Source organism: Rhinolophus sinicus, linkage group LG12, assembly GCF_036562045.2.
Source record: "Rhinolophus sinicus isolate RSC01 linkage group LG12, ASM3656204v1, whole genome shotgun sequence".
In the NCBI taxonomy this organism is placed as follows: Eukaryota; Metazoa; Chordata; class Mammalia; order Chiroptera; family Rhinolophidae; genus Rhinolophus; species Rhinolophus sinicus.
The window spans coordinates 2401784-2419094 of record NC_133761.1 but is presented as its reverse complement, the minus strand read 5'-3'; the positions used below and the strand labels follow the sequence as shown (position 1 = coordinate 2419094).

General features: G+C 51.5%; 1 protein-coding gene across 5 annotated transcripts in view; it reads right to left on the bottom strand.

Annotated features, from left to right (window-relative positions):
• Positions 1 to 17311, bottom strand: part of TRAPPC9 (trafficking protein particle complex subunit 9) — a 319931-nt gene that overhangs the window by 266548 nt on the left and 36072 nt on the right. For all 5 annotated transcript variants that reach the window (XM_074316655.1, XM_074316658.1, XM_074316656.1 and 2 more), the window contains 3 exons: positions 16984 to 17109; positions 10256 to 10472; positions 3231 to 3374 (listed from right to left, as the gene is read on the bottom strand). In XM_074316655.1, the coding sequence (XP_074172756.1) occupies positions 3231 to 3374; positions 10256 to 10472; positions 16984 to 17109 (487 nt within the window). The remainder of the gene's footprint in view (positions 1 to 3230; positions 3375 to 10255; positions 10473 to 16983; positions 17110 to 17311) is intronic.

Genomic DNA, 17311 nt, shown 5'->3' with positions numbered 1-17311 from the left:
CCGAGGCGTCAGTAACCTGCTCGAAGTTATCCCACTCGTGAGTGAAGAAGGATCTGTACTGAGACCTAAACCCAAGTTATTGGGCCACGTTTCCACCCCCCAATACTTACCGGGGGCACAGGTGATGCGAGCCACAGTGAGAGGCAGGGACAGTCACTCACTGTTTGAGGAGAGACCTGAGTGACACCAAGTGGCCACCCACGTAAGGTCCCTTTGCCCGAGGTGCCTTAAGAAGAGCTCCCTGAGGAGATGACGGGTGAGGTGGGAGGGAAACAGCCCAGCAGTCCCCTCCTGCGGCCTGGAGTAGCAGGGTTACGCCAGCAGCAAGCACACGCGGTGCGCCCCCGGGGGGAGTGCTGCGGTCAGAGAAGGGACGAATTCCTGGACAATGTGACAGAAATGGATGTGGAGGGAGGTGGAACGGCATGTGCAAAGGCAACAGAATGGAAACGCGGTTGACGGCCAGAACACAGGGTGGAAACGAGAGTGGGAAAGGCCGGAGCTCGAGAGAGTGTGGCACATGCCACCTGTCACCAAGGCAGAGAGCCCCCTTCCCATGGGACTCCTGAGCCGCACCCAGGAGCAGGCTTCCACTCACATCCCCTGGGGCTCATCAGCCTCCTGCCACCGGCCGCAGCAGCTGGTAGGTCTCCCCAGCAGGAAGCCCCAGCCAAAGTGGCCTGCACCAGTGACGGTCACAAGTGGCGGAGTCGCGCTACCAAAGGGAAGTCCTCAAGTTAGTGCTTCCATCTCACAAGAAAAGACCAAAGTCCTGGGGAACTGAGAGCTCTTCCCGTAAACACTTGCCCTCGTAACATACCTTGTGAGCTCGCTCACACGCACACACACTCGAGGGTATGTGGGGGGCAGGGAAGGTGAGAGACGCCCAGATGCTGCCCCTTCCCCGCCAAACCAGGACAGGTCTGCATGCGAAGAGGCAGCGCCTCCTGAAGCCCACGATCATTTCTTTCTTTCTTGGCCGCTCCTCTAATCCACATTTAATTTCCATGCGGCAATATTTAGAAACACTAATTATAAACACTGTGAGTGGTGCCGTGAGCTCTCCAGAAGAAAGGTCATCCCATAAACCAAAACACCTATCATTAAAATAGTAACAAACCACCACTCAGTGTGTACCACGCTAGTTGTTCAAATGAGAAAACGGAGGCCCAGAAAGAACCTAATTATGGATGTGAGGTTGTGGTGATTAGAGGTGGCGGCTAATGGGAAGAATCCTTCAGACGGCCTGACTTTTGCGCTTTTCTCAGAAGACTCCAATTAACCAAATACCATTATACACAGGCCTTTAAGGGGATGGCAATTTGTTCAACAGTGTCAGACGGCCCAGGTTCTGCCCTTCTAAATGTACAGTGTCTTTAGATCCCCGATTCACATGACCTCAGAGAACTAGCAAGTCCCCGTCTCATGCCGCTTCAGAGGGGAGTCAGGCACTACCCACCCAGGGTACCCGTGAGAAGGGCACAGAGGGGACAAACAGCAGGAGGCCTGGTCTCCCTGGGGACTGATAAAAGGCTTGCAAGAGGAAGTCCAGTCCCAGGGGAGTCATTTGGGAATGGCGACCAGGGGACAGGAAGGGGAAGTGAGAAGACCCTGCCTTGGGAACAAGCTGTGTATTTACGAGAAAAACGCTCAAGATGATGCAGACGAGGCAGGAGGAGGTGTCAGCAGCTCAGAGGAGGGTGTGGGCTGTGTCACCACGACTTACACTTAAATGTGAGGTATGTGGGGAAAGTGGTACCAAGGGCAAACAGACCGTGACAACAGGGGCCGGGACAAGTGCCTTGGGTCAGGATGGCACTCAAAACTCTAAGGCCCAGTGAAGAGTCCACTTGCAGTTGCTGGGTCCCGGGGGAGCTCAAGGAATCTGGGGAACGGGCAGCAGGGTGGGCGGCGCCCTCAGGGTCTTGGAGAGCTGGTCACCACTCAACCAGCCAAAACCCAATACCGTGAGCACCAAAGAGAGAACGCTAGCCTCCCCCACACCAGACACTGGTTGTTCTGCTCCGCTCTGGCTTCAAAGAAACCCCAGCGCAAATCATTCATGTCTCCATGTTGGTCTTGCTGCCAAAAAGGTGAACTCCACAGGGAGCGTGAAGACAAATGCAATTCAAATGCATGGACGCAGAGGGAAGCCATGCTGCCACCCGCTGCCACCTGCCGGGGACCTCAGTCCCACAGCAATTTGCACGGTCACTGCAAGTCCAAAATGGAAAGTGAGTTACCCCACACCAAGAAGGACACAGACACCCACAGTGAGAAGTAAGTGACTTAGGGCCCTTCATCACGGGAGTTCCAGGAAGGAGAGCCCATCACCAACTGGGCCAGCTGGGGAGAGCCTCGAGGACAAGAGACAGCTCTGCAGGGCCGCCCAGCTCAGCGCTCACGGGCCCACGAGGCCCACCTTCCCTTGGCCCAGCTGCCTCCTTCCCTGCCCTGCAGTGGACGTTGGCCCCACTCCCCACTCGTTCTCCTCCATGTCAGAGAGCACCCACAGGACCCAGCCCACAACCCACACCAACCTGGTGTGAGAGGCTCTGGCAGAAGGGACGTGTGACAGGGACGCAACGATGTCCCGTTTCTGACGTGCATGTGCAAGTGCCTGGGACCATACAAGGGGAGACGACCTGCCGGCAGCAAAATCAACAGATCTGGGCTCGGGGGGCACCTGAGTTGGAAATAGATTATGGCTCAAACCCCCAAAGCAGGTGACACCCAGGAACAGAGTGAGAGGAGGAATGAGGAAAGAACCCAGAGGAGGCAAGGCCTTGGAAGGCAAGGCAGAAGCTGCCCTGGAGGGCGCAAGTGACCAGAATGGTCACAAAGGGCATGTCTGCGACCTGGGTACCAAGGACGGGGCAGGCCACTTGGTGACAATTCATGAGCTGTGTTCCTGTGACACGTGTGCTTCTCTGTGTAAACGTTACACGTTGACATGTACAGTTTCCACAATGCAGGAAACACAAGGGGAGCCCGCAGGAGGCTGAGAGGCAGAGAAAAGCTGCAGAGTGGGGTGAGCAGGCCCAGGAGCAGAGCCCGTGAAGGGCACGGCGGGCAGCGGCACCAGGCACCAGCAGGCGAGGCGGGCACAGGCGCACAGCGTCCTCTTCCCAGCAGAGAACTGGGGACATCCCCACTGAAACCCGAGCCCAACCAGCAAGAGGGCTCTCGCTCACAGTTCTGTGAGAAACACGCCGGCTGACTTCACTCACCTTGGTCTGACAGGAAGTCCAGCATGGTCTGCAGCAGGAAGGACAGGTGCCTGACAGAGAGAGCGGGGTTCCCCATCCTTCGGGAGGCGTAGACCAGCTCGTGAAGCAGCCGCATCTGGACGGCGGCCCAGCCTCGGTGCGTGCCTGCCGTGAAAGTCAGAGCGTCATGAAAATGCTTCCGATGGCGCACGACCACGCAGCGAAACACGTGTCGATGTGACGTGTGGAACTTGGGGATTTAAGGACAAAGGCCTCAACTATCAACCTTGAAGGGCAACAGAAAACATTCTGTTGACTTCAAGAACACTAAAGTGATTACGTTTTTTCACTAAAATATGTTTTACATCATACTTTCTTCTGCAAAGAAGCAAGGTTTTAAAATAACCCATTTTGAAATAATTACGAGAAGGTTAGAACAAAAGATTATGCTTCCAACGGCATGTATCTGAGCTTTAGACGTACTTTTTTTTTCAGTAAAACACTGATATTTGATGGGCTTCATTACCAACAAACAACCAAGGACATTAAATTAAAAAGCACAACAGTTCTCTAACATATAACAAAAGTACAGAAAAGCAGATAAATTAGAAACAAGAATATCTGCCAAATTTTGTAGCTGCTCCTCCAAAATAATTTAGCATGTTTGAAAGGAAAGGTGAGAAAATTGGTTGCATGGCCATTGAAAAGTTTCTCTTTAAGATTACAGAATTTTAGACATTTATTCCATTCTCCTTTTGGCAACAATTACCACTTTTAAATATTTTCCACCTTAAAATCCTTCACGAAGAAGACATGCTAACTAGAATCTACAACAAACAAGTTACCACACAGTATCGTGTGTCCAGGAGCCTTACGGCCTTAGAAAGAAAGTTGGGGGGAAAGATTTGAGACCCTGATCCAAAGGTTCGTCCTCTCACAGCCCTTCCTAACCTCCCTGCCCACCGTCCTGCCCCACACAGCTGAGCAGTCCTCATTGTGTATTTCTGCATCACACACAAATTCTGACCCAGAGGAGTTATCTGGCAGGTACAGGGAGGCACGTGTGAGCTCGTGCATTGGTCTCTTCTCTCCGTCCTTAACTCCCTCGCGAGCCAGGACTGTGTCCCATTCACCCAGGGACCCGTCATGCCTGGCAGGAGGCCTGGCACTCAGATGGTACTTAACCAGCATGGGGGTCAAGTTGAAAGCCTAATGGAAGAAAATGCCTGTTGTTCAGACAAGCAGCCTTAAGCACAGAGGGTACAACGACACAATTTCTGGGACTGGCTGTAAAATACTTCAACAAACAACAAATAAAAGGAAAAGAAAGGCCTAAATAAAGCAAATGTGGCCAAATCGTGATAATTGTTTAATCTGGTTGACTCTTCCGTACTTTGTATATATTTAAGTTACTTCACAATAATGTTGCAATTGGCGTTCTTGGAGCTGACCACCACCGCACGCACGCACGCCCAGCCACTACGAGCTGCCCGAGGGGTCCACCTGACTGACCTCTTTTGGGTGTAAATGGTGGTGCTTCTCCTACAACAGAAAGACAAGTCCCTCAGTTGTTCCCACGTTGTCAAAAGAGGCTCAGACCAAAAGCTAGAGCAAAATAAGAGCTTTTTAAAAGGATTAAGAAGCTGAAATCAAGGCTGAGACCAACCCAGCCATGAACTCACACGACCCAGTTTAACTCGCCTCGACACTACCACATTGAGAAGGCGTTCTCACTAAAGAGTCGGGCAACTATCACTTTGCTGATTTCCTTTTAAGTAGCTAATGATCCACTTCCTACCACAGGCAATTATGAGGAAGACTGAGTATCAATTTTCTTAACACTAAATAGTGTACAAGCCATAATTCCTGTATGATTCAAATGGCTCCTCCTATAAAACCTGAATCTTTTTATTCTTAAAACAGATTGGCAGCATAGGACCCAGTGATAAAATTATCAACACTCTTGCATTTCAGTTCACCAATTTGAGGGTTTATTACATCAACTATCACCTTTGAGCAAATCCATCTCCCTTGCCTGTCTCTTTCATAAGAGTTCCTGGGGAAAATTTAATCCTTCGCTCAGCAAAAGGCTGGGCAAAAGGAATGATCAAAAATCTTCATCTTGGGCCGGCCTGGTGGCTCAGGCGGTTAGAGCTCCATGCTCCTAATTCTGAAGGCTGCCAGTTCGATTCCCACATGGGCCAGTGGGCTCTCAACCACAAGGTTGCCAGTTCGATTCCTCGAGTCCCGCAAGGGATGGTGGGCTCCGTTCCCTGCAACTAAGATTGAACACGGCACCTTGAGCTGAGCTGCCGCTGAGCTCCCGGATGGCCCAGTTGGTTGGAGTGCGTCCTCTCAACCACAAGGTTGCCGGTTCAACTCCCACAAGGGATGGTGGGCTGTGTCCCCTGCAACTAGCAACAGCAACTGGACCTGGAGCTGAGCTGCGCCCTGCACAACTAAGATTGAAAGGACAACAACTTGACTTGGAAAAATGTCCTGGAAGTACACACTGTTCCCCAATAAAGTCCTGTTCCCCTTCCCCAATAAAATCTTTAAAAAAAAATCTTCATCTAGAGCAACACAAATAAGATTAAAATGATAATAAGCCGCCCTGTCAGCTGGCAAATACACACAGCACACATCGACTTTCCTTAACCAGCTAGTGAAAACGCTCAATTTGAGAAACAGACAGAAACACATTTCAGGTCCTGAGAATACAATTTACCTTCTATTCACAGGTACAGGGTTTTAGTAAGATTTCCATTAAATTTTCTGAGAAATGTTTAAAGTGGTCCAGAGCAACCGGGGAGATGGTGTTTAAAGTGATTTTTATTTCTTATTAAAAATATATCCAGCTGACACTTATCATTTGTATTTTAGTTGTTCTCAATTCCTCGCCATCTTTCCCCAAACTCCTTCACAAAATGATGGCGAATGTCCCCTCCTGAGACAGAAAAATAAGTAAACACCATCTAACTACTTGGAGGTGTGCTTATGTGCTTTGTTTTTCAAAAGAGACATGTTTCATTCATCGGATTTACAAATTAAGATCAAGAAACAAACTCTATGCAGTAATTGTCAGCAAACATATGCCATGTAGCTGTTTATTACATTTGGTCCCACGTTACACCTATTTCCTGGACACCTGCCACGTGTCAGGGGACACGATAAAGTGTCAGGGGTCTCTGCTCAGGCGAGTTGGAGGGGCAGAGGGGAAATCATCGTCCCAATTTATTTTTAAATGTACTTACACATTATATGAAGTGCTGTAAGGAAGAACAGGAGCCAGGGAAAGAGAAAAATAGAAGGGTTCCATCGAGGCTGAGGTTCCATCAAGGGACATTCAGCTGAGAGCTGAAGGGTGACAGGGACTCCGGTGGCTGAGCAACCAGAGAGAGGCGTCCCGGAAGGAATGGCCCTCAGAGGACCCGACAAGCAGACTCCTGGACAGTCTACGTAACCGGCCCCAGTGCAGAGAGAAACAATTCAGACAACTGCTGGTGTAAGTGTCGTCCAGCTTCTGCTCAGAGGCCAGCCTGGCATTACGGGCAAAGGATACCAAGAAACCGAACCAGAAACGTAACTTCAACCTTCCCTGACGTCGTTCAGAAGCTGCTGACGGGGGTTCCACGCACAGCGCACACGGAAACTTAAAACACCCTTTCTCACCTCCGTAGACCAACAGTGTGATTGCTCTGAAACCCGCTTCCCGCTTCCCAAACACTAACCTCCCCAACGAAATTTCTCCAGAAAACGGCCTCCTGGAGCCTGTCCTCTCCCCTCCCCTCCCTTTTTCAGGCCTGCAAGTCTCTTCTCATCTTGTCCCCCAGGAACTCCTAGTGTTTCTGGTGAAAATCCACAAGTTTTAGGGCCTGTCCCGGTATCTTTGCCCTCGTCCTGACTTAGTGTGACCTTGGCTCCCAAAACCAGCAACACCCTCACCACGTCGCAGACCACCCTCTGCTCCCATAATCGTCCGCTGCCCACCTGGCCAGCCGGGACCTACAGCCGTGCCCTCAGGCTGCCTTTCCTGCTTCCATTACCAAGGAGTGTGCCCAGCAGAAATAGCACGAAGCAGGGCCCATGCTCCCCATCTGGACCCCAAAGGCCCCATCTGTAAAGAGAGGAACAGCTAACTCAGTCTTCTCAGAATCTCGTGAGACGTGTGCAGGCAGACGGGCTCCACAGCCCCCTGCCCACCACCGACAAGGAACCTCCAGGTGACAGGCTCAGAGCCCAGGGCAGAGGGCCCACGTGGGGGCAGCTCATGCAGAGGTCCAGCCAAGGGCCTCCACCACAGGATGGCCCCCCCCGGAAGATTCCCGTCACTAGACGACGAGCCGCTATTGTCCCCAGGCTCCAGGATGACATTTACGGTAACACCACATGGTGTTGGGGCCTCAGGAAACTACCGGTGAGGGCGCTGCCATGACCACAGCCGTGGCGAGGCCATCCAGAGAGTGGAAGATGCCAACAGAGGCCAAGGAGGCCCAGGCAGGACCTGGGACAGTCTCGGGACACACTTCCTGCCACTGCCGAGGCTCCTCGTCTGTAAGAGGACACGTGCGCGCCAGGCTCATGGGGCCTCAGTAAACACCGTCCACCTGAAATGCCAGGCAGGAAACGGGTGCTCTGCCCACCTGAGCTTCCCTCCCATCTCCTGGGAGGACAGAGCGGGAGAAACAGAGAACAGAAGAGCAAGTGACACGGTGGGGGGAAAACAGTCAGGATTTCTGCTTGGTCAGGAAGAGCGCGTGGGAGAGAGCACCACGTGCGGGGGGTTTCGGGTTTCGTAGCCGTATGTTTACCCTCTGCCATCCAGCATGAAGCAAGAACCAAGAAAAGCTTGCTGAGGGGCAGCTGGATGGCTCAGTTGGTTAGAGTGTGGGCTCTCAACAACAAGGTTGCCGGTTCAATTCCCGCATGGGATGGTGGGCTGCACCCCCTGCAACTAAAGATTGAAAACGGCAACTGGACTTGGAGCTGAGCTGCACCCTCCACAATTAGATTGAAGGACAACAACTTGGAGCTGACGGGCCTTGGAGAAACACACTGTTCCCCAATATTCTCCAATAAAATTTATAAAAAGAAAGAAAAGAAAAGCTTGCTGAGCAGCAAGGCCTTCTGGGGAGGGTCCCCAGTTCTGTCCTGGACCTCTTGCACTCAATACCATCACCAGTGGCTGAGACAAAGCCAGCGATAGAATTCAGGTTCAAAATTACTCGACCAACAACATGAGCCACATTCACAGATGGTATCCAACCAAGACAAACGTCGAGTCCCACATTAACTTTTTAAACATCAACAGCACGGGGACGGGGTGGAGGAGACCTGGCAGGGTCACGTGACAATGCAGGCTATCATGTAAGCCGGATTTAAAAACGAAAGGCGCTCCGGCTACGTGAACAGGCCCGTGGTGGTGTTGGGGGGCCGAGATCAGACCCCTGTAGCTGCAGAGGGCAGGACATCTTCGGCCCTCGAGACAGAAGTCCAGGATGCTTCACCCCTACTGACCCCTGCTGGGTATATGTGCCCACACTGAGTCTCAGCTCTTGCCCTCCTACAAGCCGAGCACCACCGGCCGGAGCAGCAGCGCCCTGGCCAGTCCCTACACAGGAGCGGGAGGCTAAATGAAGGACGGAGGACATGCCCTCGCTCCCCAGGGGCTGCCGGCAAAGCTCCCCAGTCTCCTTCTGACCGTCCAAGCCCCTCCTTCTAAAGGGTTTTGGAAAACTGTTTTGAAATAATTTTGGCCAAGGAAAGAAAAATGATTTTAGATTTCACTGCGCTCTCAGCCAGAGATGTGGCAAGTTACACTCCGCATACCACTGACATGTGTAAAGAGTTCCGCTGGTTTGCACACAGTCTGCAGCGGCTTTCACACCATGGCAGCAGAGCAAGGAGCTGCCCTGGAGGCCACGTGGCCACAAAGCCCCAAATCCTGACACAGTGTGCCCACCCTGAGCCAAGCCATCCAGAATCCGTCCTGAGGCCGATTCCATAGAGATGGATGTTATCAGGTAACAGTGCTGCTTTGGGAAGACGCTCATGAAAGTGGGAAATGGGGAGAGAATAATTGCATCCCTGCACCTGGAGACAGATTAGAGGAAGACAATGCCAGCACCCAGGGGGCGTCGCAGGCGAGACACCGCCTGTTTTGCTTTCTTCAGAGGGCACAGCTGTCCCCTTCATCCTGCTTCTCCTACCTGACACCCCAGGTGGCACCAAGCCAGAGGGCAGCACGTCGTCTGTTGAATAATATATAACATGTAAAGCAGACATGCCATGAGGCATTCCAGTGGGAAGAGGAAGGAGGAAGGTGACGTTTATTCAATGTGGGGGAGAGCCCCGGAAGCAGAATTACCCAGGAGCAGAACTGGATTCGCCAGTAAGACCCACGAGCTGCCCAGGTCAGTACAGGGCTCCACGTTTATGTACGTGACCATATTTTGCCCCCGTGGGACAAGAATGCAGCTGTCACTCAGTCCCTTTCCTATCTAACAACTGTAGATGCGAACTGGCGAAAAGTGCTGCGTATTTCCTCCCTAAAACTACAACCAGAAAGAAGCTTTTTCTCTGCTCATCGCACTCTGCCTGACACCGGGCATCACACTGGTGAGTACCTGTTATGAGACTCACAGCTTGTCTTTAACATGTGCCACCCTCCATGCATACTGCAGAATAAGGATTTATCACCAAACACATACCTGCCTGTGTGCACGTGCACCCAAGTGGACTTCTTCTGGGTGGATCGAGTTTTGCTAACTTGGCTAAATTTCATGCGTGAAATTCCTTAGGGGCTGAAGGGGTTTGTGGCTGACACACCATGTCCATGAGCTCAGGGAAGCCTGCTGAGCCACACAGATAAAGAACGCCCACTTCTGTCATAAGCGCCCTGCCCCGCGCACCCAGGACAGGGCGGGGCTGTGCTCATCTCCAACCCCAGCCCATTGCAGTGTCTGGCAGGTCGAGCAGATGCCCATGCAACGCACGGATAACAGAACCACAGCGGCATTTCAGTTCCAGCAGCAAGACTCCAATACCTTTGCTGAAGTCGTTGGGGTCCAGCGACAGGCTGTAGCCTGGGAGCGTCTCCAGGAGGAGCTTGTAGCAGGCCCTCCAGCCGGGCTCCGGGATGCTGGGAGCCACGCACTGCATGGCGGCCACGCGTTTGAAGAAAGCCGACTTGCGACGGAAGCCGATCAGCTCGTAGAGCTCGGAGAGGACGCTGTAGCGCTGGATCTTTTCTTCCTCAGAAAGCTGAGAACAGGGAGGAAAGGGAAAAGCTTCAGAGAGGCACTTGTGTAAGGAAACAGGAAAAAGAGCTCGTCCGTAAGCAGAACCCGCCTTTCCTAATGCGGGAGCATCATTTCCCACTCAGGCCAGCAACGGACCAGAACGACTGTTGCCCTACACGCTTGCCAGCGCTGGATGCTGTCGTCTTTCCTTGCGGCCATTCTGGTGGCTTTAAATTGCATTTCCCTGATAACGGATGGTGTGGAATCTTTTTTCATATGATTACTGCCCATGTGTCTATCTCCCTTAGTGAAGTGTTGGTTCAAATCATCTGACTTATTTTAAACTGGATCATTTGTTTTATTTTGAGTTGTAGGGTCCTTTAGATATTCTGGATGTAAGTAAGCCCTCAGTCATATATGCTTTGCAAATATTTTCCCCCAGTCTATTGTCCATTTATTTTCCTAAGGGAGTCTTTTGATAAGCAGAAATTGTGAAGGAGCTCAATTTATCTTTTTTTTTATGGTTACTGCTTTGGCGTCCTTGTCCAAGAAACCTTTACCTCCGCTGAGGTCCCACAGATAGTCTCCTATGTTTCCTTCTAGAAGCTTTATGTTTAGGTCTAGGCCCTGCAGATATGCAAACTTGAGAAGGACAGAGCCCCTGCTTCCAGGGAGCGTACAATACAGTGTCAGAAAGAGACTGCAGTGCCCTGAGGCGCCAGCCATGGGCAGAGGACCCGGGAGACCCAAGCAGGAGCGGCAGGAGGGCTTAACGGCTTATCACACACCTGGAAGCTGCAGACCTTCAACCGCGCCCAGGAGCTGGATATGATAAAAGACACTGGGGGAGGTTAAACCCACAGTGGGCATAGCCAGTGTCCCCATGAGGCCACCGTCTAAAATAAAGGTGACAGCCAGGGCAAGGGCCCAAGTCGTGGCCTCCAGTCCATCAGAGTTCCCACTGGCTCTTTCACGGACCCAATTAAAGAGGAAAGGTTGTGATGCTCTGATGAGTAATACACGCTTCCATTCTTCTCTGTATCATGTAAATGTATTGAGATGCCAGGTGATAAACACTACATTTATTATAAGTGGAACTGCAATCGCTTCAATCCCTACAAAGATCCTTAATGGAAAAAGCTCAGGCACAATGGCTTGCGAGCCCCAGGCAGGCACTTGAGGAAAAGTTGGGTAGCCGGGGACCCTGTGAGCCTCAGGACGAAGCCATCGGTCGGCAGGGTCACCCCCCACAGCACAGGAACCTGGGGATATTTTAGGCCCAGATCCTCATGCCATTTTGAAAGGAGACCGAATCCCTACACTCCTTTCTGACCCCCTGCTCTCCTAGGGAGCTGTGACCAGCACGGCTTGGTTCTAACTGCTCCACAGACTGCGAGGTCACAAAGGCGGAGCCCACGCGGCTATTGGACACAGTCGGTCACTCTCAGCAGGACTCTCTGGGGAATGAAGTGTTCATTCGCCATTCCATCTCCGACTTGAAAGTAAGTTTAGACCTGTTTTATTCCACTAAAAAGAAAGCAAGTGGTGCTATTAGCAGGAAACTCCAGACCTAGGACGTTCTGCGGGCTGTCTGGAGGGACGGGTTAGGGGGAGCAGGAGCGGAGGGAAGCCCTGGGCTCCAGCCCCAGGGTTGCGCGTTACTAGCTGTGGTGCTTTCCTTCTCACTGGGGATAGTAAAGCTACTGATGACTGCTGGAAAGACTAACTGAAATACTGTGTACAGTTAGCACAGGCCTAAAATTCCCAGTGAGTGTTCAAGAAATGGGCCACGCCTCTGAAGTCACATGTGCTAACCCCAAATTAGGCAGCCAGAAAGGCTCCCAAAAATGCCTCACCAGCTATTTACTTAATCGTAGGTATTGGCAGTGAGTTTCCATTTACCAGATACCCTATTTCCCAAAAATAACACGTAGCCAGACAATCAGCTCTAATGCGTCTTTTGGAGCAAAAATTAACATAAGACCGGGTCTTATATTAATTTTTGCTCCAAAAGACGCATTAGAGCTATGTCTTATTTTCAGGGAAACAGGGTAACAGAGATGCCAGGCCTTCCTGCCTTTTGCATGGGGTGACGGACCTGACTGTTCTGGGTTAACACTACTAGACCAGTCCCAACTAGAAATTCCAGCTCCACAGGCACGTCCTCCCCCGTTACAGAACTGACCACAGTTTGTCATCATTTACAGCTACAGGTGTCTGCTGAGTACCTGCTTCCCCCTCCAGACTTGAAGCTCAAGCAGCACAGGACCATGTCTGTTTTGTTGCCCACGGAATGTTCCAGGCCCAGTGGACACGGACACAGAGCCCAGGGCCTGGACCCCAGTAGGAAACATAGAGTGAAGGGATTCGCGAACCAGCATGCTTTCCAGAGGCCCCTTCTCCTCTGGAACTATGGCCTGACTTTGGACAAACTACATAACCCTCCCTCAGCACGTGCAGTTCCCCTCTATAAGCAGGATTAATGCACTTAGCAGAGGGGTCATAAGGATAAAGGACATACCAACCTAGTGACACGTCTGTTTGTGGTCCTCACAGACGTGAGCTGCCTATGGCATTGACACGTTACCAGGGGACAGACATGTATATGGAACCCTTTCCACGTGCCCAGCACTGGGGCAAGCACTTTCTATGCATTATTACATTATTTACACCTATAACAACCCAGGAAGAAGTGAATGTTACCATTGCCACTTCACAGATTCGGAAACAGGCAAAGGGAGGTTACATACGGGTGGGTCCCTGACCACCCAGTGAGGAAACGGTGACTGAAACCTAAACCTAGGGCCAAAGTTTGTGCTTTTCTCTCGCTTTTACTTCACCCTTCGCCTGTGAAATCTACGTGTCCGATACACAACTTCACAGATGGCCAGTGAAAATGAAATGTGTGCTGCCACTTACTACTGATGGATAATGACCACAAACTACTCTCGTACACACAGGTCGACCCACATTCCTGCACACGAAGAAGAGGAATTCTGCCTTGAATTCTTCTGAAATGTGCAGAAACTCTTCCCAATACCAGTAAATCCAAATATATTATGCATCCGGTTTTATGTTTGCACGGGGCTTCCTAAAGCAAAAGGTCCCTGCAACAATCACATCTCAGTTCCCTTCAAAAATGTCTACATCAGCCAAAATCATTCCCAGCAATAGACACAAACCATCAGTTCTACAAAGGAACACACTGGATCAAGAACCAAAAAAGCTCGTGCTAGTTCATAAAAACGACAGACCCCTCTGTTTTATTGTTAGTCTAAAATCCCACCAGAACTCATTATTTTGCGGTCTGTTCATCTGGCAAGCAAGCGTGCAGATGAGTCAACTGAAGTGAAGTGTGGGGTTGGGGACAACTCGAAAGGCGGCGCCGCGACGTCCCCCGCGGCGGCAGCAGGAAAGCGGGCACTGCCCCTCCGGTGTGTGTCTGCTGCCCCCTAGCGTTCAAGTGAGGACCGAGCAAACAGCAGGAAGGCTGTTCCAACTGGCAGCAAACTCCCATACATCTTAAGTAAAAACATCTTATTTTAGAAAGTATGTGTATTTATATACCCACCTGTGAAAACAGCTTCGCAGCAGCCCAAATTATCAACATGAACTTGCAGAGGTAACTCCAGTCTTTACTGGCAAGCGAGTCCTGAGATACTAATCCCGGGAAATCCGCCGCCCCCCCGCCCCCAGCCAGCCTGCCTGCTGGTCTTGAGCTCCAGGCCTTCTAAATGTCCTTTTTAAAGGCATAACCCATCCTCCACTGTCACTAAAGCCCTCCCATCTGATTAGGACAACAGCTGTAACTTTACAGGACAGACACTAAGACCGTCCTGGATACAGAGTATCTAATCTAAACTCTTCCAATCACTATGAACTTGTGATTCTATCATCTTACAGATGAAAATACTGAGCTGAGCAGAGGGATTTTGCTCCAGGTTACGCAGTTAACAAGTAGCAAAGGTGGGGTTAGAGCCGAAACCCATCGGACTCTGTTCACGTCCAGCATGACCCCAGCATGGATTCCCATGAGGAGTCTATCTTGCCTCCGACTAAAGGCCCACGCCTCTGTACGCATCACCTACACCAGGGTCTGACCCCAGCACCAGGGTCTGACCCCAGCCTGCATTTCTAAGCACCTTTTCCTGCAGTTGCTCAGCTCACCAAGTGACCTGGCTCCCCAGACACTCCGTGCTCATGCCCTCAGGTGTTGGCACGGGGTCGCACTGCTCAGGAGGCTCTTCGGCCCCGCTAGGCGGCTCGTTTGCACTCTCCGCAGAGCAGCTTCTCTATGGAGCCCTCCGCACACCCTCGGTGTCTGGGTGGCATCCCAGCCACCCTACTAGGATTGCGTGTGCCTGGGCCTGGGCCTCAGGGATTACGCCCTGGTCATCCCAGTAAACACCCAGAGATGGTGTCCGGAGATAAATCAACCCCACTGTACACTCTTCACGTGGCAGCCCATGGAGGACTGGTGTCCTCCCCCTGATCAGTTTCCCAAATACTGGAGCTCCACTGTGAAGTGCTGGGATTTTGCTTTTCCTTTAGCAGAAACGTCCAGGTAAACCAAAGACCAGGGCATAACCCTTTCCTGATGACACATTTGCACCCATGATAATGGTACGTTCAGTTAGGTCAACAGGCGCCCCTTCTTACTCCCCTTAGCAGCCTCCCTCGCCAAGTCTAATCTAGGGAAGTAGCGGTGATATGGGGCCTGAGGGCCAGTAAAGACACCTCACAGAAAAGGGAACTGACCACAGAGGCTAAATGACGTGCCCAAGGGGCCTGAGCCAGATGCGAACCCCAGCTGTCAGCATCGAGTCTGCGTGCTTCACATTACGCCGAAATATAACCATAGGTTTTGATTACAAATGCATCATAGAGCAAGAGATGCACGAGGATACACGTCAACTCTAAGAGGCTGAGCGACTCTGTCATTTTCTATTTATTTTATTTCTTTAAAAAATTAAGAATGTCTGCAGTCAGCGTGGCAAAACGCTAATGTGTTCGATTTGGACGGCAGAGGCGCGTCTTCTTATTCATATTTGTTATATGTTCGAAATATAAAATGATTGTAAAGTCTCCTCTCTCCCCACCCCCTTCCCTCTCGTACCTAAGCTTCCCAGCCCCACAAACTAACACTTCCCATTACATGCACCTGAATTTATCATCTTTCCCTCTAAAACGCCCCGCCCTGCTCTGCTCAGAGCACACAGGACCATGGTCCACTGACCGGACCCGGGCAGAAGCCTGGGCATTATTCCGTCGGCCCCTCCAGACACTCATTAATGCTTTCCTCTTACACCAAAACGTGTTTCAATCTGCCCACTTTTGTCCACAGCCAGCCCCACCCCTCAGCTGGAAGCCACAATATCACCGACCTGGCCTCCTCAGGGGTCTCCAGACTAGCCTCCCACCCCACGCAACACCAGTGGGACCATTTCATTCCCAAGTTTTTAAGTCCCTTCTTTTAAAACCTGCTGCTCTTAGAATAAGCTCCAAATTCTTCACCTGTCCGAGAAAGTTCCTGTGCCCTGACCCAGGCTCCCCCAGCTCCACCTGTCACTTTGTTGGTTCCCTCCAGGTGGTACGTGTCAGATGTTCACCCCTGCTGAGCCCCCAGCCTGGGATGCCCTGTTCCCACCTCTCCTCTCCTGGCCATGTGCTAGGTGCCCTTCACATCCCAGCTAGAAGCTCCTGCCTCCGACAGCCCCTGACCACACCCCCCACCACCAAACTGGGTTCAATCCTTTAGCCACTGGCTCCCTTAGCACCAGGACGTCCACCTTTTTACCCCCCTGCTGAGTATCTATGTTTGCCACAGAACTGTCGGCCCAGTGAGGGCAGGATGTGCCCCCGTCACCTCTTTTCCCCCACTCCTAGCACAACACTGTGCTCAGGAAAGACCCGTGGGATTACAGCAACTGGGTTCTAATCCTAGTCCTGTGCCGTCATGCAAACCACTCACTTGTCAGTGTGGGCTGCCCTGTCCGTAAAAATCCCAGTGAGCTGCATGTCTAAAATGTTCTAGACTGTCAATTAGGGGGTTTTGCATTACCAACCTACCTAAATGTTCTCATGATTTTCTTTTATTAAAACACTTCTGGATTCAGATTTAAGTAATATCTGTGGACTGCCTGCTGTGTAAAAAGAGCTCTACAGAGGACTTTCACAAACTTCACATTTTATAAACCTAACAACCCAGACAGGCTCACAAATGGTAATGACGTCACAAGTAACAACAGTAAGGTGAGAGGCACAGTTTGTTCAAGGTCGCAAAGCTAGTAAGAGGCAGAGTTATTTCTCCAATCGAAATAAAAAATGTGAAAGGACAGAAAACCCTGAACTGTGACAGTAACACAGCACGATGGAAAGCAGCACAAAGAGCCACATACGTTAGGACAGCCAGTTCGGACTCCGGAGTTCCTAGCAGGCCATACTGAACCCCACGCAGCAACACGCATGGATTAGCGGGGACTAAGTTCCAGAACTGCATTCGCTGCCCCACTGGCGGGAGGACACACACCCACCTGCCGCAGGTTAATGTACACGGCGTTCTGGAGAAATTCTGAGGCCTCCATGCTCCGCCTCTGGACGGCGAGCACGCGCACAGCTTTGACGCAGGCTTCCAGCTCGATCACGCCGGCGTTCTTGTACTGCGGGGACAGAGCGGGGAAAGAGGCGTGAGGACGGGGCTGGCGAGCCGTGACCCGAGGACCCAGCACCAGGAGCTGAGAGGCGCGCCCGCCCAAGGGGGCAGAACCTGTTTGAGCAAGTCTATCCCCAAGGGGGGAAGAGATGGCTGGGATGGAGGGAACTGAGCAACGTACGAATTCAACCTCAATAGTTACAATAGAA